This window comes from Leuciscus leuciscus, assembly GCF_965113295.1.
Source record: "Leuciscus leuciscus genome assembly, chromosome: 4".
Classification (NCBI taxonomy): Eukaryota; Metazoa; Chordata; class Actinopteri; order Cypriniformes; family Leuciscidae; genus Leuciscus; species Leuciscus leuciscus.
Window position 1 is genome coordinate 30,705,390 of NC_138728.1, and position 26,355 is coordinate 30,731,744.

General features: G+C 40.5%; 2 protein-coding genes across 2 annotated transcripts; both read right to left on the bottom strand.

The window, feature by feature from the left end:
* Positions 1 to 259: 259 nt before the first annotated feature.
* LOC309496875 (lactase/phlorizin hydrolase-like) lies at positions 260 to 7,889 on the bottom strand. The gene is made up of 12 exons (XM_082167025.1): positions 7,079 to 7,889; positions 6,350 to 6,995; positions 3,937 to 5,493; positions 3,455 to 3,723; positions 3,070 to 3,360; positions 2,770 to 2,968; positions 2,445 to 2,647; positions 2,255 to 2,361; positions 2,023 to 2,154; positions 1,364 to 1,587; positions 1,042 to 1,278; positions 260 to 907 (listed from the first exon to the last, which is right to left on the bottom strand). Exons 1-12 carry the CDS (start codon positions 7,829 to 7,831, stop codon positions 780 to 782), a joined length of 4,746 nt encoding a protein of 1,581 aa, XP_082023151.1. The 5' UTR covers positions 7,832 to 7,889; the 3' UTR covers positions 260 to 779.
* A 15,850-nt stretch (positions 7,890 to 23,739) lies between these two features.
* On the bottom strand, positions 23,740 to 24,995 carry LOC309497245 (uncharacterized protein; the record flags this gene model as incomplete). Its single annotated transcript, XM_082167475.1, has 2 exons — positions 23,740 to 24,304; positions 24,647 to 24,995. The coding sequence occupies 2 exons, from the start codon at positions 24,993 to 24,995 to the stop codon at positions 23,901 to 23,903; spliced, it is 753 nt and encodes a 250-aa protein (XP_082023601.1). The 3' UTR covers positions 23,740 to 23,900.
* Positions 24,996 to 26,355: the final 1,360 nt, after the last annotated feature.

Here is a 26,355-nt window from a genome sequence, read left to right on the forward strand (position 1 = left end):
TGGGCTCCTTGTCATGAGCTGTGATTGGTCCGTGCCCCCTCAAGTAAAGTAATGCATTAACAAGCAATGAGATTATGTTAGTGTATGGTTAATAATGTGTTAAGTTTGATGTGCCCTTCAAAATAAAGTAATGACACAATAATGCACTTACAAATCATTAACTAAAATATGAATAAACATACACTAAGGTAACATACACATCCTTATTTCTTTACACCACAGGTACAAAAACCAAAGATGCAAATTATTTGTAGTTCTTTTATTTTTATTTATACAATTAAACATATATGGACTCAAATAAAGCCCAAACATATCTGTTAAGACAAAAGGCATTTTTAAATGTAAAATACGGCACGTCCATAAGCTAATGCTAGTAGAAGCATATACATTTAACAGTTAATCATGAAAAATCCCAATACAACATACATACTAATCACACGTTAATGTTGAAGTTACCAGTAACATTTAATTACGTAAAGAATTTTTTTTTTTCAGCTTTATGAATTACATAATTTTTCACTTAATAATATTTACACAACTTGTAAATTTTAGTAATTATATATATATATATATATATATATATATATATATATATATATATATATGAAGAGTTCAGATGCAAAAGCCTCTAAGTGCCATCTGAAAATTTCTTCTAGAATGGTCATTTTTATCAAGCTCGTATATTTAAGTTCAGTAATTTCACTTAAATGACAATTAATAGGTAATTTTCATTGCCATTTAAGTGAAATTACTGTAAAGACTTGTAAAGCACATTATATTCAGAAATTGTCCGTTTTATCAAGGTTAATGTGTTCCTCTACTGGACGTTTTTTGTTTCTTGTATCAGCATCAGGACCTGACACTTCCAAAAACAGCTCTTCACCAGCAGGTGGTGCAGGATTAGTCTCTGTAAACCAGAAAAGACTCAGTTATTTATAGACAGACAAGCAGACAGACAGACATATATACATGTATACAGTATATAGATAGATAGATAGATAGATAGATAGATAGATAGATAGATAGATAGATTTATTGTACCTTCAGGTTCAAGGATCTGACATTTATGGGGACTTTCTCCTGGGCTAATGAAGCCATTGCAGGACACTATTTTAGCATAGCTCCAGACAGATTCCTTAGGAATACGTGGTAAACTGGGATCTGATCGATTTACATAGAAAAAGCCAAATCTTTCTTCAAAACCCGCCGCCCATTCCACATTGTCCATTAGTGACCAGGCAGTGTAGCCACGGATGTCCACACCATCCAGCAAGCACGCTGAAAACAAACAATAATATTAATAATGCATGGAAAAGCATCACAGAAATCTTTTGTTTAATGCTGTCCTTTTCGATCTGATTACCTTTCAGGGCCTGATTGATATAGGTATTATAGTAGTGGATACGGGTGACATCATTCAGATCTATTGGCCCTCTTTCTGATACACCATTCTCTGTTATGTAAACAGCAGGGTTTCCATACTCATCTTTAATGAACTTCAGAATTTTTCGGAATCCCGCAGGATTTACTTTCAACCAGAAGGATCCAGATTCCAGCCATGTACGATCTGATACAACTCCTACACCCCTGGAATAGATGGCAACAAAATGTAACATTTTATTGCAGTATGTAACTATATTATTGCCAAACTCTTACAAAAACTCGTGTCAATACTTTATATGCATACATACATTGTATGCATATCTGCTCACTTATAATATATAATATCTGCTCATAATATATATCAGCAATATATATTATATAGGAAATCTAAACTGCGTTATAGTATCTTTACTAAATGTAAACTATATTATCGCACAGCAATAATCTTCTAAATGTGTCTAAGGCATAAAGATATTTTATTCATGAACACTAATTTTCTGTAAAGCTGCTTTGAAACAATGTGTACTGTAAAAAGTGCTATACAAATAAATCTGACTTGACATAATAAACATTGATGTAGGTTTTAAACAAATTGGACCTGACACAGAATGACTTTGCTGAATGAAACTAAAAGGCTACCTGTCTGCATCATAGTCCTCGTAGTCTTTGTAGTCCAAGTAATGGGTTAAGACAGAAGTGTAGTGGTTGAATCCAAAATAATCATAAGTACCATTAATCCTCGCTACTTCAGCAGGGGTAAATTCTGGAAGCCTGATAGATGTGAAATGCAAATGTGAAAGCATTTATAAGCATTGAAACTTTTTAATACAAAGCTTTAAATTCCTCACAAAGAAGATAACATATGAATTACCTTGATTGAGGTCGGCCAGCCGCTAAACTTCTCTCTCGAATTCTGTCTTTCATTATATCACTGTAATCTCCATTGAACACAGGATGAGCAAACCAACCCAGCATGAACTGTTTCAAGAAGAGGAGTGGCTTATTGTGGATTTATGCACATGGTTACACACTGTTCGTATGGATGAATCACAAATCTGTACCTGAAGATAACGCACGGCAGCATCCACGTCTTCCTGTTTGTATGGGTTTCTTGGTTCAGCCCAGTCAGAGTTTAGAGTGATGCTGATAAGGCCACCATATTTTGCACGATACTTGTCATTATACAGATGCCAGGCCTCAGCATGAGCCTTGATGAGGTTGTGTGCTGCAACATATGGTGCAGTGGCCGGTCTGGAATTTATACCTGGACACAGATAGACCATCATCAATAACCTTATTTTGCATTATTAGCTGTGAACACAGAAATTGGTGGGCTTAATTACATTTAAAAAAAATTTAAAGTATAATTTTAATGGCGAATGATACCTGGTGCCATAGTTCCATGGCCATATCCTGCCAAAGCAACATTGAGGGGTTCATTTAAAGTGATCCAGAACTTGACTCTGTCCCCCAGACTGTTAAACACAACATCAGCATAGTCTCTGAACCTATCGACAATAGTTTCATTCTCCCAGCCACCAACATCCTGGAGTGCTTGTGGGAGATCCCAGTGGTACAAGGTCACCTGCCAGATTAAAATGATTAATAGACTGTCAAAATTGTGTAAAATTATTTAGGCTACCAGAGTGCATTTCTAGCATGCAAATTATTTAAAAAATAGTCTACCTGTGGCTGGATATTAGCTGCCAAAAGTGCATCCACAAGCCTATTATAGTAGTTGAGTCCAGCTTCATTAATTTTCCTGTTTGTTCCATCTGGCATAATTCTGGGCCATGCAACAGACATCCGGTAGTGGCCGACCCTCAGTTTTTTTACATTATCGACATCATCAGCGATCCTGTTGTAGCTGTCACAGGCAATGTCACCATTGTCGTCATTAGCTATTCTTGAGGGAGTGTGTGAATATTTGTCCCAAATACTGAGACCTTTTCCATCTGTTCTCCAGGCTCCCTCTATCTGTGGTGTTAAAGCATAACATGAAAGCAAATATATGATTTAAAAATATATATAAAATATGATAAAAAATTGAATTTGTTAAAATGGATTGTACCTGATATGCAGCTGTTGCTGTGCTCCACATAAATCCCTCTGGAAAATGTCCATATAACATTTCTTCCTCCACTGTCAGTGGAAAGCCATTATTTCTTATTATATCATAAAGGAGGTGAGCTGAGCGCTTTGGAGTTCTTGGCCGATTTGAAAGTAAAAAGTTCACATGGTGAAGTCCATAGCTAACATAGTAGCCATTTAGCCACTCAAAGGAGTCCATCAGAGAGCTAGCAATATAACCCTTAATACGTACTCCATCCAGGTTGTGTGCTAAAAAAGACAATACATGTAAATGTGTCAAATGCACAATTTAACACCATTACAAACATTAAGCCATTTTCTCTAATACATTTTGTACAATTTGTGTATTCATGAGCAAATAATTTCATGCAAAATTTGGAACCATGTCCAAAAAAGAGCTTTTCATAATCAAACAAATACGTGTGTATGCACTGTCATGAATGAGAACTATAGTTAACATACCTTTAAGAGCCTCATCAACGTAGGTCTTAAGAAAGAATATTCGATCAGTGTCATCAACCGTCATGGCAGGGGCTGTAGCCACACCATTTTCTGTTATATAAATCTCAGGGTCTCCATACTCTTCCTTTAACCAGTTAAGAAGTCTCCTGAGTCCCCAAGAAACAGCCTTCTGGTCATTAACGGCAGTATTTTCAGAGCCATCTGGAAAGTCCTTCTCAACGTCCTGGTCAGTCTGATAAGACTCAACATCAAGTATGCTGGTCACATGGCGCACGACTTTGGTTGTGTATGTGTTAATGCAGAATACATCAGCTGTTCCTTGGATAAAGGCTTTGTCTTCGTCAGTAAAAGAAGGCAGGCGGGATTCTGTCAAGCCTTGAAGTTCACTTTTGTTGCCAACCTGCCACTTCATGGCGTCAGGGTAGTCACCATTTTTAAATATGGGATGTGCAAACCAGCCTAGTTGGAACTGAAGGGCTCGATCAGCTGCCACCACCTCTCGAGGGATGTTGACGTCCAGGGGTTCTGCCCATTCAGCGTTTAGACTAATGGATACCAGACCTCCTTGCGATGCCCTGTATTTCTCATCATAGGTGTGATAAGCTTGTGCATGAGCTTTCAGGAGGTTGTGTGCAACCCTGTATGGAGCATCTCCAGGTTGGTTTACGTTAGGTGGAATCAGACCTAGTCCATATCCGGACCATGCAATTGTCTGGGGTTCATTAAATGTGATCCAAAACTTCACCCTGTCTCCAAATGTTGCATAACAGAAGTCACAATATTCATTGAATATGTTAATTAATTCGGGGTTGTCCCAACCGTTGATGTTCTGTAAAGCCTGTGGCAGGTCCCAATGGTAGAGAGTCACCATGGGTGTGATATTGTTTGCCAAGAGACCATCAATGAGCCTGTTGTAGTAGTCCACACCCTTCTGATTAAGAGAAGATTTTTTCCCACTGGGAAAAATTCGAGACCACGACAAGGAGAATCTATAAGTCTTCAATTTTAGGGCTCTCAACATGTATAGATCCTCATCTATTTTATTGTAGCTGTCACATGCAACATCACCATTGTCATTGTTTGGGATCATACCAGGTTTTTGAGTGAAAGTATCCCAAACACTTGGTCCTTTTCCATCTGCATTCCAGCCACCTTCAACCTGATATGCTGAAGAAGAGACACCCCACTGGAATCCCTCTGGAAATGTTCCATAGTGATAAAGCTGTCTCTCAAACTTGGTTTGAGGGGAGAACTTTTCCCAAACAACCTTGGATTTTGAAGGAACTTCAGATGGTGGCAGACTAGGAAGTTTTGTGCTCTCAATTTTATTTCCATAGATTTGCATCTTGGAGCTTGCTGGAGTCTCAGCAAATCCATTAAGCTCAATCACCTTTGAATAGTAATATGCTGATGCTTTGGGGATTCTTGGCCTGTCAGGATCTTCAAAGTTCACATAGTGCAATCCAAATCGTTGACTGTAGCCTTGAGGACCCTCAAAACCATCCATCAGAGACTGGACTGTAAACCTCTGGATGACAACACCATCCAAATGCACAGCTGTAGTAGAAAGAAGTAATTAGTAGATAGTGATATTGTATTACTATATAAAGTCTGGATGTTAAGGTTTGGCAAGGGTTTTGTTACATTGGTAGAAGATTGTTTTATGGTCAGTCAGTGTCAAATCTGATGTTGTTGGTGACCTAAAACTAAGGTCTGTAAAATTATTGCAGAATCTAACATTTTCATATATTTTCAGCTCCCTGAAGGATTAATTATTCCCAAGCCAATAAACACCATGTTTAGTGTATTATATTTCAATAATTATGATTTTTGGATAGACAAACCTGATTCCTTCAAGTTTACACCGTTAAAAGTCTTCTCAGGGTGCAAATATTTTCATACATGGCCCATAAAGTTAAAATTAAACATTTGTAGATGTGGGTGACATTGGAGCCTTAATTACATCCATGAAAAGACAAGGACATGTTTTAAGCTTAATAGTTCAAATGTGATGTGTAAGTCCCTGTTATGATCAAAAGAACAGTACAATATTTTATCATTTATCAGTATTGACTAACTAGGAGAATCTTGAAAGTGGCTTAAAAGTAGGTCTACACAAGCAATGTTTCCATGCAAAAAGACATTTGTCCCAGTCTATCTTGATAAGAAAATATGGCCAACAAACTTTTTGAGATATCAGATACCCTATACACGGCTTCCCTATAAGGCATTTTTTGGCCTCAAAATAATATATAGGCTACTTAAAATATTTTAAAAAATTGAATCTCCAAGAAATACCTTACAGATCTTAGATTTAGGTCACCAACTCTCTGATTTCACACAAACTGTTATCACTAAAAAGATTAATATAATCATAGTTTTAAACACTGACCAGTTCCCTTAAAATACTTACCTTTCATTGCTTCATTAATGTAAGCTTTGAGATAGTCGACACGCTGAATGTCATTGAGCAGATCACCATAGTACTCAGTTGGCATTCCGTTTCCTGTGATATAGATGGGCACCTTTGTGATGGATGTGTACTCTAAATAAATGTAGTTCAATAACCGCCGAAGCCCCCATGGAACAGACTGGATCTGGTCAGAAGCAGTAGAGGGCCATGTGGGGTCCGCATAAGCCTCGAAGTCCCCAACATTATTGGGTCCAGCGTCACATCTACCCAAGCTCTCACTAATCAGTCGGGAAGTGTAGTGATGAAGACCGAAGAAATCAGCTGTGCCTCGGATTCTTTGTTTCTCTGCCTCAGTGAAGACGGGGAGTCTTGCCAGCTCTTTACCACACTCACCTTTCTTTTTCTCTATTTGTTTCTTCAGCACGGCTGGATAGTCACCATCTACAAATATGGGGTGAGCAAACCAGCCCAGCTTGAAGTTCAAATAACGCTCAGCTGCTGCAACATCCTGATCACTTACGGGATTCCTTGGCTCTGCCCAATCGGAGTTAAGAGCAATGCCCACTTTTCCATTGTACAGTTTCCTGTAATTATCATTATAAATATGCCAGGCTTCAGCATGAGATTTCAGAACATTGTGCGTCACCTGTGAAAACAAGCAAAGCATTGCCAATATATACTTTATAAAATCATAAAATAGATGGTACTTTTTCTGATTGACAAACACACCTTGTAAGAGGCTATAATTGGGTCTTTCATACTTGGAGGATGTTCCCCTGTTCCATACCCCAAGTTGCTCACTACCCAGGGGCTGCCGAAAGTGATCCATGTTTTGACTCTGTCTCCATAACGAGAGAAGCAAAAGTCCGAAAATTCTTTGAAAGCTTCCACAATAGAGTCATTAACCCAGCCTCCTGAGTCCTGCAGAGCTTGGGGAAGGTCCCAATGATGCAGGGTAACAGTAGGTTCGATGCCGGATTGTAGAAGTGTGTTAATCATCTTGTCATAATAAGCAACCCCCTCTTCAACCAAACTTTCTCTGTGTCCAGTGGGGAAAATGCGAGCCCAGGAAATTGAGAACTGATAATTAGGTGCCATCATTCCCCTAAGCAGATACGCATCATAGTCCACCTTATGATAACTATCACAGGCCAAATCAGTGGTCTGTTTGTCAAAGACATGGCCCTCATGGCTAAAACGATCCCAAATGGTCTCACCCTTCCCGTGTTCAGCCCATCCACCCTCCACTTTGAAACTCTCACTGGAGACGGACCATTCAAAATCAACTGGGAACGAGCCACTCAGAAACTCATCACGCTCAGCTTCGCTTTGACTTCTGAATTTCTCCCAGACCTTCTGGTATGAGATTGCAGAAGCTGATTTCTGATGGACAGGAATCCTGAACTTCTGTTGCTTTGCATTACAGGAGCTCAAAAAAACAGTCAACAAACCTAAAGAAAGAAATCCCTCTAGGACCTTCATCTTGTCAGTTGCAAGTGGGGAAGAGTGGGAAAAGCTCTTTATAACCACCACGGCTGTTATGTCAGTTATACAATCAGTTATACAAGAGTGTCAGTTATACAATCAGTTATAGAGTTATACAAGAGTGTCACTTATACAATCATCTCAGTTATACAATTGTGGAGTTTAACTTTTAACTTTAATCCAACTAGTGATACAGTTTATGGCAGTCATTAAGGGTGTGTTCACACATGTAGTTCGGTTTGCTTGTTTCGATTGGTCCTCTTAGTGGTCACACTGTTGTTTTAACATAGAACCTAAAGACACCGAACCTAAAGGCATAGTGATATGTTCACAACCTGATTGGTCGGCTTTTATTACGTATATTTCGTGTCGGAACTTACCAAACATCCAAAGCAATGCTGTGTGCTGGGATAAATGTGCTCATTGTGTGTGCATAGCCTGCATATGATGGTTTTTTGAACAGCTGAGAACTCGTGAAGAGCTTATAAAATGTGTAAAAGAGTCAAAACAGCGGCAGGAATCCCTCCGTCACAAACATCTGATCTGCTGTGATCTTATCAAAAGATCTCCTGTGAGGAGACGTGGTTCTGATACCTGTACCGAACTGTGATGGGTAACTATGACGAGGAAAAAACAGGAGTGCTTGAGCATTCTGTCCTTTTTAGGGTTGCATCTTGTGGCATCATGTCCTGTTTTTGGTTCGTTTACATATCTTTGATCTGTGTTGTGTTCATATTCCATTCAAACTGCACCAGAGTTCGTTTGGAAGAGGACAGACCCATCTTTTCAGCGGTCTCGGCCACCTTGTAGGGTGGCACCGGGGTTCAGATGGCAGCGTTCACGATTATTCAAATGAACCGCACTAACAGAGCAATCGCACCAGGGTCGTGTTTTTTTTTTTAAATAATGGGTTCACAACAAACATTTTAAACAAGTCTCAAAACCCTTTTTTTTTTGGTCCTCACTTAAACATCCACTTCATTAATCACAGAAAACCATCCTTTCCATTTGTGCAAAACTTGTTTTCAAATTTCTTGTGAAGTAATTGTGACATCCATAAGTTATGCCTATCAAACACACAAAGGAGATCACAGAAGATACAAATATATTCAGTGCGTGAAAAGATATTCAATCTTATCCAACAAACCTTATCTTGCAAAATCGATATTCAAGTACCTAGTTCTAGAGTGACATAAAGATGTTCACAGGTGGCTAGTGGATGGATTAATGGGACGCAATGTGGCAGATTCTACCGTGAAGCTCTCAGTTGCTTAAGCTGATTTATCAATTTAACAAGAAATGGATACATTCAACAATACTGGTTGATCAATAAAGCTTTTTCGATGGCTGATACGGATACCAATATCTAAAGAGACTTTATGAAATAATTTTTTGATTTTCTATCTGAATTAGTACTAGCTGCAGATAAAATCTTTATTATTTGGTGAGCCATGAAGATAATGAAAAAGATGCATTGATGTTGGCATTTATAGACATTTTAAACTATTGGGAGTTAAACAACACGTGTCAGAACACACTCATTATGGTAATCATACTTTAGATTTAATGTGGACACATGGAAAACATATAATAAAATTATATTATTATTATTATATAAATAATTATATAAATATATATAAAATTATATTATTATATTATTATTATTCATAATAATAAAAAGTATATTAGTAGTACATTTCTCTCCAAAAATTCTTAGAAAATGGATAAGGTTTGTATGAAATGAGGTAGTGGCATTACATCACCACCTAGTGTACAACACACAGTAGTAACCAGGTTCATTAAAATTATTTAACGCATACAAACATTAAAAATTATTTTAAAAATAATATAAATGCAATAACAAAATCTTTGACTATTTCAATAACATTTTTGTTGTTGTACTGTGAAAATCTATGACTAAATATATGCTTTATTTTTAGCCTGACAATAATTTGTGAGAACAAGCAAAAGTCACACATCTTAATGTTAGTCGATTACCTGCCTTGGTCTGTATACAAGATTAAAGAATGAGGACAATGGCTACAGTAGAATTTCATGCTAAAAGATTCACTTTAGCAAGATTCATGATTCACACAGATGCATACAGTTGCTGGGATCTGTAGGTCCATATGAAATAGTTAAAATTTTTCTGTATTCCTTTTTTGAATTGTTATTTTTCTGGACTCCATTTAATGTTTAAATTAAATGCCAGTAATCAAAAAGCTTTTGTAATTATTCAGAACTTCTGTGTTGTATGTTTTAATTTTTTATTTAAAAATGTATGATTTAATTCAAATTACGGTAGTAATCAAATTAATGCATAAAACACTTGATTCTACGATTCCATCTGCATTTTCCACATCGCCAAATCATAGGGCCTTATGATTTATTAGTAAATTCAAATGTCTAACAAGCATTAACAAGATACCTATTTCCAATGTGTAAAGATGTTGAGCTCTAATAAATATTAAAGTACAATATTAAAAACATACTAATATAAACATATAAAAACAGTTTAAGTTATTAAGTTGGTTATCAAAAAAACAAATGATTAATGGCAATGATTAATAGAGCAATCATTTCCAGATAGCTTTGGTGTTTTCAAGCTGCATACATTCATAACATTATGTGCAAATTGATTGTACATATCTGAAAAATAATGCACATGTCTGGTGATTTAAATTGTATCAAACTGACTTTTTTTCCAAACATGAACACAGTTATACAGCATCTAACTTTTAAGCGAAAGTTCAGCAAATTAGCATTGCATAAGTGCGTTTAAGTGCGTCATTGATTTTATGCATCACTTATCATTTATTTATTACAGGTCATTCACATGTTAAGGTTTCCTTGATAAAGTCTCCAGTTACTGACATAACCTTGGTTCCCTGAAATGAGGGAACAAAATGTTGTGTTATCAATGATGCTATTCTCCTAGAATAGTGAAGCCTTATCGTTTTTTAACTTTAAAAGTGCCACCTTTAATGGCGTTTTTTAATTATTATTATTAACTGAAATTTCAGTAAAAATACTGAAATTAACACTGATACCTGCTTACCTTTTGTTTTTGATTTGGTTAAATATTCACATTCTTCATGGTATCGTTTGCAGGGAAAAGAAGCTTTTATCCCATTGCATGATCATTGGATGTTTTCACTTAAGTTTTGTAGAGTTCTGTTCACAATGTTGATCTGGTTACCGTGAAAACCGTGTGATGCGCTTCTGCTTCAGCCATCATATGGTAGAAATTGTCCAAATAAAAATGGATTCAACAGGCTGACAGAAGTAACCGGAGACATCCCAATTCAGAGGCTGAATCCTTCGAAGGCTGCATTCCCGGGCAATGAAGGTAGAACAGGGGTCCATTTTGGGACTGTTGCTTTTCTCTCTGTATATGCTTCCTCTAAGCTCTATTTTTCTGAAGTATGGTATTGCATACCATTGTTATGCAGACGATCTCCAGTTTTATCTTCCTGTGAGCTTAGATAAAACCTGCTCGTTAGACAGAGTACAGGAATGTTACAGCGACATTAAACTTGGGCTTTCTAGCAACTTTCTCCAATTAAATGAGAGTAAAACTGAGGTTTTGATTGTAGGTTCTCCCATCTCACCTACTTTTCCTGATCATTTAGGTTCTTTGTCCATAAAGATTGAAGATCATGTAAAGAGTTTAGGGGTAATTATGGACTCATCACTAAATTTTAAGAAACAGATTGGTGCCGTTGTTAAAGGTAGCTTTTTTTAACCTGAGATCAATTGCTAAAGTAAAGCATTTTCTATCCAGTGGGGATTTGGAAATCGTGGTTCACTCTTTTATCTCATCAAATATATTGTAATTCTCTATATATTGGTCTCCCCCAGACTATGCTAGTCCGCTTACAGTTAGTGCAAAATGCAGCAGCAAGGCTTTTAATGGGGGTGAGAAAGAGAGACCATATTACCCCTGTACTGCAATCCTTACATTGGCTTCCTGTTAAATTCAGGATTGATTTTAAAGTTTTCTTGTTTGTTTACAAGGCCCTATCAGGCCTTACCCCCCAGTACATCAGTGATCTTATTATTCCCTACTCTCCTTCTAGAGTTCTCAGGTCCTCTGACCAACGGCTTTTAAAGGTCCCTCGTTGTCATTTAAAATCAAAAGGAGATCGTGCTCTTTCTGTGGTAGGTCCCAAACTCTGGAATAGTCTCCCATTCCACGTGAGGTCAGCTCCATCAATTGCCACTTTTAAGTCTTATTTAAAAACGTATTTATTTTCTTTAACTTTCGAATAAGTTATGTTTGCTTTGTTATAGGATTTTAATGTTTTCGCTTCTGTAAAGCACTTTGGGGCAACGTCTGTTGTTTAAAAATGTGCTATATAAATAAAGTTGCTTGCTTGCTAGAACAGACGGATCTTTCGTGGCCTGAGCCAGTGAGGACTGGATTTCTTTTTGGATAAATTGCCAAGAACATTTTTTTTTTTTTTTTTTTTTTTTTAAGTTATGATAAACTTCTTCTCAATTACTGTTATATATTTCAATGATTTAACAGTCTTCTTAAATATCTGTCCAGTGAGCAGTTATGCATTCGTGTATCCAGCTAATCATACCTTTTGTCTGAGTGGCCCACTAGTACAGCTGAAGCGGTAGAATTCCTTGGCCTCGCATGGTGAGCAGAGCACCTTACTCTTCCCGCTGTGCAGCATCCTTATGCCGAGTTCACACTGCATGATTTTCAAAGTAGTCAGGTCACTGTTCTTTTCACAATGCAAGACTATCTGGGGTAACATTCAGTCACTGCTGTGTGCACACTGCACAATGCATCGGCGACAGGGGGTTTCACACTGCATGACTTTACAAAAGAAAGAATCGCCGACAACTTCTGTCTGGTTTGCAAACTACGTTTCACAACCAAACACGCGCGAGAAGTGATAAGGAAATAACGCAAGATCACGCATGCGTGAGACCGGAGTTCTCACTCGAGACTGAAATTGTAATTAAAAATGATAGCCTGCAAGAAGCTTGCGATCCAAATTGTGTCTGCGCTGATTTGCAGCGAAAAGGAGAAAAACAATTATGCTGGAGGAAATGGTTGGGGAGACGAGGGGAGCAAGGATTGTGTGTTCTGCGAAGAGAGTTGGGGGTAAATAAATAATTTTGCAATGTGCTGCTGGTCAAGCAAATGTTTGTGCTTTGTTTCTGTTTGATATAATTGTAAATATATCTATTAAAATACTGATATTCTGGTCTATAACTCCTCCCCGAACTCCCCGCTGTCCTGTTTCTTGCTCTCATCGCCGATGTAGTTTTCAGTCAGAACACATTCACACAGCAGGATTTTGAATCGCGGACAGGTCTAGATATTTAGCATGCCAAATCTCGCGGGCGTCAGTGACTCATCTGCGATTCTCTCAGATCGCGTCTTTGATAATTCACACTGTGTGATTGTCACTCACGTGAACGAGATCTGATTTGCCTATGATTTCGGGCATTTGTCGGCGATCTTCTACGTATATTTTGTCGTATTAATAAATTACGTATATAAAAAATTGTATTACTTTTGCATCTATCCCTCTTACTTTTCACAAAGGTATCGGATTTAACAAGAAAATCTCTAACACTTTTTGCTCTGTAGTGTGAAAAAAAGAGGAGGGTCAGCAAAAAGACTTGAGTTGTATACGATAAATAAATCAGCATTGTATCATCTCAAAAATACTGCAAGAATTAGATGCTTTGTTTTCAGTCAAGATTTAGAGAAACTTGTGCATGCTTTCATCACCAGCAGGGTGGATTATTGTAATGGACTCCTCACTGGCCTTCCCAAAAAGACCATAAGACAGTTGCAGCTCATACAGAACGCTGCCGCCAGGATTCTGAGCAGAACCAGAAAATATGAACATATCACACCAGTCCTCAGGTCTTTACACTGGCTCCCAGTTAGATTTAGGATTGTTTTCAAAGTTTTATTACTGGTATATAAGTCATTCAATGGCCTAGGACCTCAATACATTGCAGATATGCTCACTGAATATAAACCCAACAGATCACTCAGATCATTAGGATCATATCAGCTAGAAATACCAAGGGTTCACTCTAAACATGGCGAGTCTGCTTTTAGCTATTATGCCAGCCGCAGCTGGAACCAGCTTCCAGAAGAGATCAGAGGTGCTCCTACAGTGGTCACATTCAAATCCAGACTCAAAACACTTCTGTTTAGCTATGCATTTACTGAATGAGCACTGTGCCACTGTTCGTCCGACTGTTTGTACTGTATTTTATTTATTTTTTTATTCTAAACTGTTTTAATTATTCTTAAAAATGTATTGAACCATTGTGTATTTACCATTGTGTATGAAATGTGCTATATAAATAAACTTGCCTTGCCTAGTTAAAATATTCCAATGCTTTCTACTTATATCCTTATGTGCAGACACCCGATTATTCTTCCTCCCATGATTTTCTATATCGACCGTCTTCATTTCCAGCTGTGCAATCCGTTTTGTCACAGAGACTAGTGTGGATTCAGGTCTGTCAATCTTTTCCCTTCATTGCAACGAAATGTGTCTCGGTTTCCTCAATACGTTTTTCATTAGCTGACACATGCTTGCTTAATATCAGGTAAGTTGCTCTCCAAAGTGGAAATGGAGCTTGCCATTACGCCCAGACAGTTGTTTATGCCATCTAACTTTGAACAGAATGCTGAGCGAAGTGCTTTTAGCTCGGTTAGCACCTTGGCTATCTACGCCATGCTGTTAGCATCCACGCTCTCTGCAAACGGTACTGCATTATTTAACTGAGAGGGGCTTAGACATAATCGAGACCTAGTCGAAAGATTAGGGGTAATTTAAGAAGTTAGGGGTAATTTATATGCGAAGTTGTGGACACTACTTAGACATCTTCGTCAAGTCAAGTCAAGTTTATTTGTATAGCGCTTTTCACAATACAGATTGTATCAAAGCAGCTTCACAGTATTAAAATAAAATAATACAACAAAGTTTGTTTCAAGAGGAATTTATTGATTGATAAAATTAGATTAAATATCCCCAAAATATCCCCAACTGAGCAAGCCAAAGGCAACAGTGGCAAGGAACCGAAAAACTCCATCAAGTGACCTAATGGTGTCCTAAAACTCCATCAGGTGACCTAATGGAGAAAAAAACCTTGGGAGAACCCAGGCTCAGTCGGGGGCCAGTTCTCCTCTGGCATTTATGAGCTAGAGGACGGATTGTAGTTTGATCTGTAGGATTATATGAATGCCTGGCTGAAGAGATGCGACTTTAATCTAGTTTTAAACTGGGAGAGCGAGTCTGAGCAACGAACAGTATCAGGAAGACTATTCCAGAGTTTTGGAGCCAAATGTGAAAATGCTCTCCCTCCTTTGGTGGTTCTGGATATCCTAGGTATGACCAAAAGCCTTGAATTTAGTGATCTTAAAGAGCGCGATGGATTATAGGGTGATAGAAGATCCGTTAAATAGACTGGAGCTAAGCCGTTTAGGGCTTTATAAGTCAGTAGCAATACCTTGTAATTAATACGGAGCTTTATAGGTAACCAATGCAGTGATGATAAAATCGGTGTTATATGATCATATTTTCTTGATCTCGTAAGAACTCTAGCGGCGGCATTTTGGACTAACTGTAGCTTGTTTATTGAGGATGCAGGACAACCAGCTAATAAGGCATTACAGTAATCCAGTCTCGAGGTCATGAATGCATGAACTAACTTTTCTGCATCAGAAACTGATAGCATATTACGTAGCTTAGCAATGTTTCTAAGGTGGAAAAAGGCTGTTTTTGTAACATATGAAATATGATTTTCAAAAGACAGGTTGCAGGTTGCAATATCGTCATATGACTTGAGTCATATCGTCCTATGACTTAATTTTTATAAACATTTCTATGACAAACCTATCACAACATCTAAAAAGATTGTCATTTAAATGTAAATTTACATAAACATCCAGTAAAAGTAATAGACTTATGCAGTTAAATAAACCAGGTAGGGCATCCATCAAGGCCACATTGTTACCTTCACACTCACTATCACAACTCATTTACAATTCACTGCGGCTGATTAAAAAACATGTTTTCATAATTTAATAATGAAAGGCTGTATCCAGTGATAACGAAGTGCAATTTGTAATAAAAGCAGATAGCAGCAAGACAAGAGAGTTTCTGATAGTGGCAAAACGTCAAGTCACTCTATGGATAAAACTGTGAATGTCTGTACAGGGAGCAAAGCTGCATGAAACCACTTTACGCACGCAACCCCGTCGAAAAAAAAAAACCTTTCACATTAACAATCGGTTAACTTTAATAAAAACAGAGGTACTAGTAACACATGAAGAGAACACATGTCTGTTGATTTCTTGAACAAGATGGCCACTCACCGCTCAAAACACTGAGTTTTTGTCCAGTGCTGTGTTCTGCATGCTCGCGAATCCTCTCATTATTACAAAGTTTAGTCACGTTGTAAATAAAAGATTAATTATGCAGTGTGGATAGCTTCATTGATTAAAACTTAACTTTGTGAGATCGTGATGAAGTGAGTCTGAGATAAGTGACAGCTTTCAGTGATTTCAAATAGAACGCACTTTGCGTGTGTTTAAGCCAATTAACATTCTTTCAGCCTACTCTAGATTACTATATGTTTATGATAAAGTTGACAATTCTATGTTGGACTAATTAAAACCTACCATCATCATGACGTGATTATTATACATCACCATAACATGTTATTTATGCTAGACCAGTTTATGCAGTTACCATAGGTATTATTTTTACCATTAGCATTCGCCACGTATATGCTTTGGAAAAGTGAAATCATAAATGAACGACTCTTCATGGCACACATTGATGTTTGTGTACAACTATGAAATAGAACCTTTAGAACTTCTTTACTGGCAACACTTGCTTGTTTTAAACTGCAAGTAAAGTGCAGAGTATTTTCTTTAAAATAAATGTAAATGTATGTCTTACATTTTTTTTTTTTTTTTATTCAGTTATATTGCTCCTTGCTTTACTTGACCTAAACCTCCTAAGTGTCTTCTTTTAAAAGAAACCATGGCTAGGAGTGTAATCTAAAACATTCATAAATTGTAATCATTTAAATTTAAGAGTCTAGTTTATTGCAATTTTTTTTGTCAATTTATATTTTGTTTAATTCGTGTGTGATTCTTTTTAACCAGATTATCACCATGTATTTACTTCATACTTAACATTGAGCTGAAAATGTACAGTCATCATGACACAAAAACATGCAGTTATGACCAAAATTTTAGAGACTAGTGAAAATTCACAATCCTCTATTCCAATTTTGATATTAACAGCCTACATTTTTAAAGACAAGTAAACAGTAAGTAATAAAATAAAAACAATCAAATTACAAGAAAAAGTACCAATAAATACAATACAACAATCAATCATATTACAAGCAAAAGCACCAATAAATACAATACAACAAAGATACAAATGAAATAGACAGTGCTCTTCAGTTATTCAGTTTAATAAAGTTGGCTAATCATTATTATTATTTTTCAGTCATATAAAACAATAAGATGAATGTTATTTTAAAACATTAGTATTAATAATATAATTTTTCCCTTCTATACACCATTCATGTTTTTAACACTTTGTTCAAGTGGCTGGTTTGTGTGTTCTGTCTATATCTGTAAATGTGGTTTTTGAAAAAAAAATCTGACTCTAAACATTGACTGTTTGGAATAAATACCGTGCATAATGTTGATATATTATGCCATTCACAGCAATCTTATATAAAAATCAGTTGTTAATGAACTTCAAACTTTATTGATCATAACATCAATGTGTTTATGATGTGTTTATGCTGCATTATCTAACTAAGCAAAGATAACAGATATGTTTGTTTTCTCCTCTTTTATTATATCTGTTATGTACCTGTGTTGGCAAGACTTAAATAAAACTCCCCGCAGAGGTCAATTAAAGTTACCTGTAATAAATAAATATAGACTATTTAAGTTATAACACAATACTTACTTTTAAATATATAATCACAGAAGCACAACCTGCCATTTTGTTTGAAAGAATCCAGTCGTCACCAGCGTGCATTGAATCTTGGGATAGGCTAGGCTGCGAAGGATCCACAAGCTCTATCTTTCACCGGCCCGAGGAAAAGTAGGACACATTTCTAGGCCATTAGAAGGAGTCTTTGAAATGATTCGGTCTTGGAATGCAACCTTCGAAAGATAAAGTGTATGAACTGGCCTTAGTTTTCAGCAAGTAAATTTTGCTCTCTCGCAAGAAGTGAATCAAATGGCGCTTTTCCATTACCAGTACCAGCTCAACTCGACTCGACTCGCTTTTCGCTCCGTTTTCCATTGCAGATAGTACCTCCACAATAGTACCTGGTCGTCATAGCGACGCCGCAGGAAACTGCTGTGACTTAATCTTTTACGCAAGACACACACAGGGAAATGGAGGAAATCGAGTGTATGCAGTTTTTGGATGTTTTTGTTTTTGCTGTTTTTTATTCAGGATACTCCGTCTGGCGCGTGCAATGATGACGCAGTGAATAGTGACAATTCTCTCTGACCAATCAGCAGTCTGCCGTGTTTTCACGTCACATTTTAGTATCGCCTCAGCTCGCTTAGAACCTCGCCGGAGGTGGTACGAAAAAAAGTACCTGGAAGCAGGTACAGGTACAACTTTTACACAGTGGAAACCCAAACAGAGGCGAGGCGAGCTGAGGCGAGCTGGTACTGTGTAGTGGAAAAGCGCCATAACTGACTCTCTCTGTGCTCTGTGTGATTGTCTGTTCGCTGCAGATGTCACAAGTTCAGGCGTATGCGCTCCAGAGTTCATCATACCCTGAATGTTTAGTGAGCACTGTGAACCTGGTCTAAATCGGGTTGGATCGGTTTCGATTCGTTAACTCTAAACCTATTCTAAAATTCAGAGATAGTTCAACTAGCATCGTGTATAGGGTAATCAACAATTAACATTAATTCAATGCAAAAAATATCCTTGAGTTATAGCTATAAAAGAAAGTAGCAGCAGTGTCTTGAATTTGAAACATTTTAGATATACAAATATTTTGCCAAATAAAATAAATAATTTTATGTATTTTTAAATAATAATTAATAAAAATTGGTAATTTTCCAAATGTTTCATATCTGCACTAAGTTATCAACAATTTATTAAATTCGAATGAATTAATGCTTAATAATTTCATGCAATTTCCATGATTATTTATATTTTTGTCTGTCTCTGTTGTATATTAGTCATAAACTTCATCTGTCAATTAAAATATGAACCATTGTTGTCTATATCCTATTGTTTTTTTTGTTTGTTTTTTTAAATTAGGCTTAGTATGTTTAGGGCAGAGCCATAGAGAAATAGAGTTGTGACAACTCCATTCACTCCAATGGAACGTTTTTTTGTTTGTTTGTTTTTTGCAGCAATGGCGGCTCGTGGAGCATCTCAATATTTCCCGGAAGTAGCAGCAAATACATGCAGCGCCGTAGAGATGCAGCAGAACAGACTGTTTGCGAAGCATTTTTTAAAAGGTTAGACATTTAAAGAATAAGATTGCATATTATCAGTACATCTGAATAAAAATAACTTGTACATTAAAGCCTCCTAGTAGATTATTACTCATTACATTTGTAGATTTAAGGGATGTTATTAGATAACAGATAAAGTGAGTAACAAACACCTTATTAATTGTAAAATCTGTTCCATTGTTTTGGAATTAGAGAAAAGGAGTCTAAACATATTTTTTTGCAGGTTGGGGTAAGTTAGCAAATATAGCGTTTGGCCGCATGTCACAGCGGTAAGTGGAAGTGGTAAAAATGAGGATATGAAGCTTGTTCCTTATTACACGTAGTAAAGAATAAAATTGTTTAATAATAAAATGCACCCTATTGATGGAGTTTGCAAAAACAAATAAAGTTGTGTGCTAAATGTGTATTGTACTGCTCTTTTATAAAAGGAATCATACTAAACTAAGTGCTGGTAGGTGGAGGAGCAGTAATGTTGGCTGGGTGCTGGTGCTGGTAGGTGGAGGAACAGTGATGTTGGCTGGGTGCTGGTAGGTGGAGGAGTATTGATGTTGGCTGGGTGCTGGTGCTGGTAGGTGGAGGATTAGTGATGTTGGCTGGGTGCTGGTAGGTGCTGGATTAGTTATGTTGGCTGGGTGCTTGATGTTGGCAGGGTGCTTGTGGGTGAAGGAGTAGTGATGTTGGCTGGGTGCTGGTAGGTGCAGGATTAGTTATGTTGGCTGGGTGCTTGATGTTGGCTGGGTGCTGGTTGGTGGTGGAGAATTGATGTTGGCTGGGTGCTTGTGGGTGGAGGAGTAGTGATGTTGGCTGGGTGCTGGTAGGTGCAGGATTAGTTATGTTGGCTGGGTGCTTGTGGGTGGAGGAGTAGTGATGTTGGCTGGGTGCTGGTAGGTGCAGGATTAGTTATGTTGGCTGGGTGCTTGATGTTGGCTGGGTGCTGGTTGGTGGTGGAGAATTGATGTTGGCTGGGTGCTGATAGGTGGAGGATTAGTGATGTTGGCTGGGTGGAGGTGGAGGTGCTGGTAGGTGGAGGATTAGTGATGTTGGCTGGGTGCTTGTAGGTGGAGGAGTAGTGATGTTGGCTTGGTGCTGGTTGGTGGAGGAGTATTGATGTTGGCTGGGTGCTGGTGCTGGTAGGTGGAGGAGCAGTGATGTTGGCTTGGTGCTGGTTGGTGGAGGAGTATTGATGTTGGCTGGGTGCTGGTGCTGGTAGGTGGAGGAGTATTGATGTTGGCTGGGTGCTGGTGCTGGTAGGTGGAGGAGCAGTGATGTTGGCTTGGTGCTGGTTGGTGGAGGAGTATTGATGTTGGCTGGGTGCTGGCTTGGCGCTGGTAGGTGGAGGAGCAGTGATGTTGGCTGGGTGCTGGCGCTGGTAGGTGGAGGAGCAGTGATGTTGGCTGAGTGCTGGTGCTGGTAGGTGGAGGAGTAGTGATGTTGGCTGGGGGCTAGAGCACTTATTGGAGCAACGTTTAGTCCAAGTGTTTCCATGGCAACAACTAATGTGTTTCATAGCACCTTTGGAGCTCTTTGCTGGTTGTTGGATGTTGAAACTTGGCTTTTGTTGGTCCTTTTCCTCTCTTTAGATTGGCTCTTGCTTCCAAGATGTCCATCTTCATTCAAACCTTTATTTAACCAGGATAAACCTTTATTTAACCAGGATAAACAACCATTGTTCAAGTGTTGTTGTTTTTTGTCATTTCTTTTTTTTTTTCACCTCAATCCTCAACCTCAGCCTTATAAATGTTTTGATGATTTTTTCTTGTACTCTACAGCATGATGGAAGCCTGCTGGAGAGTGACTGAGCTTCTTTCTCCAAGACATCCACTGCGTTGGGGAGCTCCATGAGGAAGGAACCAGTCTTGGTCCTAAATAGTTTCTCAATTTGTTGAGTTAAGTCATAGGCTTCCTGGGAGGGACGACAAAGTGCAGCTGCCTGGAACTCTTTTAAGTTCACCAAAATGCTGTTATCTCCAACAGGATTGTCATCAGTGTGTTGTGTTGTAGTTTTGCATTTTCCACAGATGCTGACAAATCTGATTAATTTGTGGACAATGTAGCCTGCAAGATGGAAGAGAATAAGGATATTGTGAGTTCAGGTGCTGTTCTGTTCTCCACCATCAGCTGTTCCACTCTGACTGATGCATTTTGTTCCACTGTGTCCAGGAAGTCTGCCAAAAAGCTATTGTCGTCTTTCTGGTAGCTCCCAGACCTGATGGTGGTGAGGAACTGCCCTACAGATATAATTATCAGTGCATGATGGAATTCCACTGGAGTTGGAATGGGATTTTTAGACCTCACACAGCTGAATATAGGGGAGCGCGGGGCACAACCTAACACGGGGCTAGTTGTAACACGCTTGTTTTAAATACTTCCGCACATGCTTGGATGACGAAACTTTGTGTATTTACTAGTTGCCATATCAACACTATATAGTAAAAAAATTCCGCCAACATTTTTATTTTTTTGGGAAAATATCCATAGACATTTATTAAACCATAGCAAAAGTAAATTTCTTACTTAAGTAAATTTTTCATCTCTATTTTTTGTGTTTATTTAAAATAAGACAAATCTGATATTATTTTAATCTCCAAGATGTTATTTAACAGTTGAGATAGTTATGTAATGCTTCGCTAACTAGCAGAAGACACTAGCAGGGTTTAAATCCCAGTTGTGCAGGCGGGGGCATGTTGTAACACTGCGTTACAATGTGCCCCTATTAGAAATATGCTATTATATTCTATACTTTTATTAATTTTATTGGGAAAACGTGAGAAAAAGGTGAATAAAGACTGAGAGTCAATGTTCAGAAATGACTAATTATTTATTTGTTTTGAACTATGTTGTATAGCTGTGTTTTCATGTGTTCGTAGTCAAAACTCAAAAATGTGTTTATATTTAATTATTAAAAATTGCCATTATTTTATATGAAAAAGTTTTTTAATTGTATTTTATTTAGAAAATATTTTAGTTTGTTTTGTATATATTTTTTATTAGATCAGATAACATTTTAAGCTGTCATATGTTATGTTACAATGTGCCCCGCACATGTTACAATGTACCCCACCTATGGGGCATGTTGTCACATTTCACTTCCATTCTTTCGGTGTCACATGCCTGTCCTGTCTTGTGCTGCACATGGGTGTTTTGTTATTTTGGGCCATGTGCTCGTGTCTATTGTCTAGCCCCTCCTATCTTGTTATCTGATTATTGGTTAATTTGTCCCACATGTCTGTCTCGTTACCCTCCTTTGTTTGTTCCCCTATTTAGCCTCCTTGTGTTTGTAGTCTTGTGTTGGTTCGTTGTCTGTGTTTCTTGTTTCCTGGAGTTCCTGAGTTTTTGTGTTTGTACTATACCTGCATGTCACTAATAAACTACTCTGCATTTGTATCCTCGACTCTCGTTTACCATTTCGTGACAGAACGAACCAGCCAAGATGAGGATTCAGCAGAAGGACTCCCACCAACCACCGATCACCCCTGTTTCCTACCCTCACTATGAGCGCATCATGAGGTTCAGTAATTTGGCCTCTCTCCGGCAACAGGGGACCAGGATGAAGGAGTTCGCCCTGAAATTCAGCGCGGCAGCGGAAGGACTCGGTCTTGGGGATGCAGCACTCAAAGACTTATTTAATTATGCCCTTGATGAGCCCAGAAGTTACTGGACGATGATAGGTCTGGAACGTCTGACTTTTGAGAAATTCTTAAATTACGTAGAGCGTCAAGGGAATCCACCAGCTGGGGAAGTTGCAGATCCCCCAGAGGTAGCCGTGGAATCTGCGACGGAGACAGTTACTCCCACACCACGCTCCCCAAAACACAGGAGGAGGAGAAAGGCTCCCTCCGTAACTGTTCCGGTGGTCCCGAGTCCGGTGGTCCCGAGTCCGGTGGTCCCGAGTCCGGTGGTCCCGAGTCCGGTGGTCCCAGTTCCGGTGGTCCCGAGTCTGGTGGACCCAGTTCCGGTGGATCCAGTTCCGGTGGATCCAGTTCCGGTGGATCCAGTTCCGGTGGTCCCAGTTCCGGTGGTCCCGAGTCCAGTGCTCCCAGTTCCGGTGGTCCGGAGATGGAGGAGGAAGAGAAAGGTCCCCTCAATGACCTGTCTGGTGGCTCTTAACCCGGAGACCATCCCGGAGGTGACTGCCATCCCTGATGCGTCGCCCTGGTACCCTGCCCTGCCGGTCTCGCCCGAGCTGCTCGCCCTACCGGCCCCGCCCGAGCTGCTCGCCCTGCCGGCCCCGCCCGAGCTGCTCGCCCTGCCGGCCCCGCCCGAGCTGCTCGCCCTGCCAGCCCCGCCCGAGCTGCTCGCTCTGCCAGCCCCGCCCGAGCTGCTCGCCCTGCCGGCGCCGCCCCAGCGACCCGTCACGTCTGCCCAGCCAGAGACTGTTCACGTCACGCCTGCCGAGCCTGTGTCTTCGGACAAGATGGCCGCCGCCGAGCCTGTTCACGTCACGCCTGCCGAGCCTGTGTCTTCGGACAAGATGGCCGCCGCCGAGCCTGTTCACGTCACGCCTGCCGAGCCTGTGTCTTCGGACAAGAAGGCCGCCGCCGAGCCTGTTCACGTCACGCCTGCCGAGCCTGTGTCCCCTGACAAGATGGCCGCCGTCGAGCCTGTGTCGGTTCCTGAGCCTGAGCCGGTGGCGTCGGTTCCTGAGCCTGAGCCGGTGGCGTCGGTTCCTGAGCCTGAGCCGGTGGCGTCGGTTCCTGAGCCTGAGCCGGTGGCGTCTGTTCCTGAGCCGGTGGCGTCTGTTCCTGAGCCGGTGGCGTCTGTTCCTGAGCCGGTGGCGTCTGTTCCTGAGCCGGTGGCGTCTGTTCCAGTGCCTGAGCCGGTGGCGCCAGTTCCAGTTCCAGTGCCTGAGCCGGTGGCGCCAGTTCCAGTGCCTGAGCCGGTGGCGCCAGTTCCAGTGCCTGAGCCGGTGGCGCCAGTTCCAGTGCCTGAGCCGGTGGCGCCAGTTCCAGTGCCTGAGCCGGTGGCGCCAGTTCCAGTGACTGAGCCGGTGGCGCCAGTCCCAGTGCCAGTTCCGGTGGTTCCAGTCCCTGAGCCGTTGGTGCCAGTTCCAGTTCCAGTTCCGGTGCCTGAGTCGGTGGTGCCAGTTCCGGTGCCTGAGTCGGTGGTGCCAGTTCCGGTGCCTGAGTCGGTGGTGCCAGTTCCGGTGCCTGAGTCGGTGGTGCCAGTTCCGGTGCCTGAGTCGGTGGTATCTGTTCCTGAACCGGTGGTGTCTGAGCCGGTGGTGTCTGTTCCTGAGCCGGTGCCTGTTCCCTGGCCGCCCGAGGGGTCGTCTCCGCCCTGGCCGCCCGATGGACTGTCGTCTCCGCCCTGGCCGCCCGATGGACTGTCGTCTCCGCCCTGGCCGCCCGATGGACTGTCGTCTCCGCCCTGGCCGCCCGATGGACTGTCGTCTCCGCCCTGGCCGCCCGATGGACTGTCGTCTCCGCCCTGGCCGCCCGATGGACTGTCGTCTCCGCCCTGGCCGCCCGATGGACTGTCGTCTCCGCCCTGGCCGCCCGATGGACTGTCGTCTCCGCCCTGGCCGCCAGATGGACTGTCGTCTCCGCCCTGGCCGCCAGATGGACTGTCGTCTCCGCCCTGGACTCCCGAACTTTGTGTGCCTCCCGAACTTTGTGTGCCTCCCTGGCCTTCTGAACTGTCCATTCCCCTTGTCCCGCCCTGGTCTGGCCCTCCCTTCCCGCCCTGGTCTGGCCCTCCCTTCCCGCCCTGGTCTGGCCCTCCCTTCCCGCCCTGGTCTGTCCCTCCCGTCCCGCCCTGGTCTTATGGAGCGTCTGGTAGCCGCTCCGTAGGGAGGGGGTAATGTCACATGCCTGTCCTGTCTTGTGCTGCACATGGGTGTTTTGTTATTTTGGGCCATGTGCTCGTGTCTATTGTCTAGCCCCTCCTATCTTGTTATCTGATTATTGGTTAATTTGTCCCACCTGTCTGTCTCGTTACCCTCCTTTGTTTGTTCCCCTATTTAGCCTCCTTGTGTTTGTAGTCTTGTGCTGGTTCGTTGTCCGTGTTTCTTGTTTCCTGGAGTTCCTGAGTTTTTGTGTTTGTACTATACCTGCATGTCACTAATAAACTACTCTGCATTTGTATCCTCGACTCTCGTTTACCATTTCGTGACATTCGGGGTATATCAAGAAAAAAGTATATACTGTATTAATAAAACAAAACCACATAATTGTACTAGACATGTGGGAAATTAATGTGGGAAAAAAATAAATACTCTGAACCATAAGTAGATTTACACAAACTGAGAAAGTCAAAAAGCGTTAGGTTGTGCCCCGCTCTCCCCTATTTTCAAGGGAGTCTTGTGTAAACTTTGCGGTTAACACGAACCTGTGTCCTCGTGTCAGCATCTCCTCATTTATGGCCAAAATTTATTTTGTTGTCTTCCAACCTCCCTGATGACCAATCTTTATCCCATGGAACAGATGGATGATATCCTGTAGGAAGATGATGGCCTTTTCATACTCCTCCATCTTGACCCTGCTCAGTGCTGTAATTGAATGGCGAGATGACATAAGATCAAACCAACGATCAACTTGCTCCAGGAACCACGCTATAGTCAGGTAGGAGAGAGTGTGGTTTTCTTGCTGCACCATATATTTCAGTCCAGCACTTGTTGCCTTACTAATAAATACATTAAGAGCAGTGGCTTGGCTCGATGGCTACAGCTGACAGATGGGGAGCTATGTTTACTGCCATCCCTTCTTGAAAGGACAATAAGTCCTTAATAGGGACCACAGAAACCTTGTTGGAAGGGAGGAATTTTAACACCTGTCCACGGACAAGGACACTTTCTTGATTTTTTACCAGATATATTAGCCCGGTTAAAACCAGACCATTCTCTGTAGTAACTGAGTTATGGTCTGGCAAAGCTTCATTAATAACTAATTTCCAAAGGGGCGTCACCAACGGACGTCGCTCAAATGCCTCTGGGCGCAATTGGATAGACCTAAAACCAATCAGAGCGATTGTCATTGTGTAAAGCCATATGCTGCATCCCAATTCG

Bases quoted from the DNA above. Each gene is read 5' to 3' on its own strand.
- LOC309496875 (XM_082167025.1), bottom strand. From the start codon at position 7,831: ATGAAGGTCCTAGAGGGATTTCTTTCTTTAGGTTTGTTGACTGTTTTT. The intron at 2,648-2,769 runs GTATCATTCGCC...ATCTGTGTCCAG, and splicing joins CCATGGAACTATGGCACCAG to GTATAAATTCCAGACCGGCC. The intron at 908-1,041 runs GTACAATAAATC...TCTGGTTTACAG, and splicing joins TCAGATCCTTGAACCTGAAG to AGACTAATCCTGCACCACCT.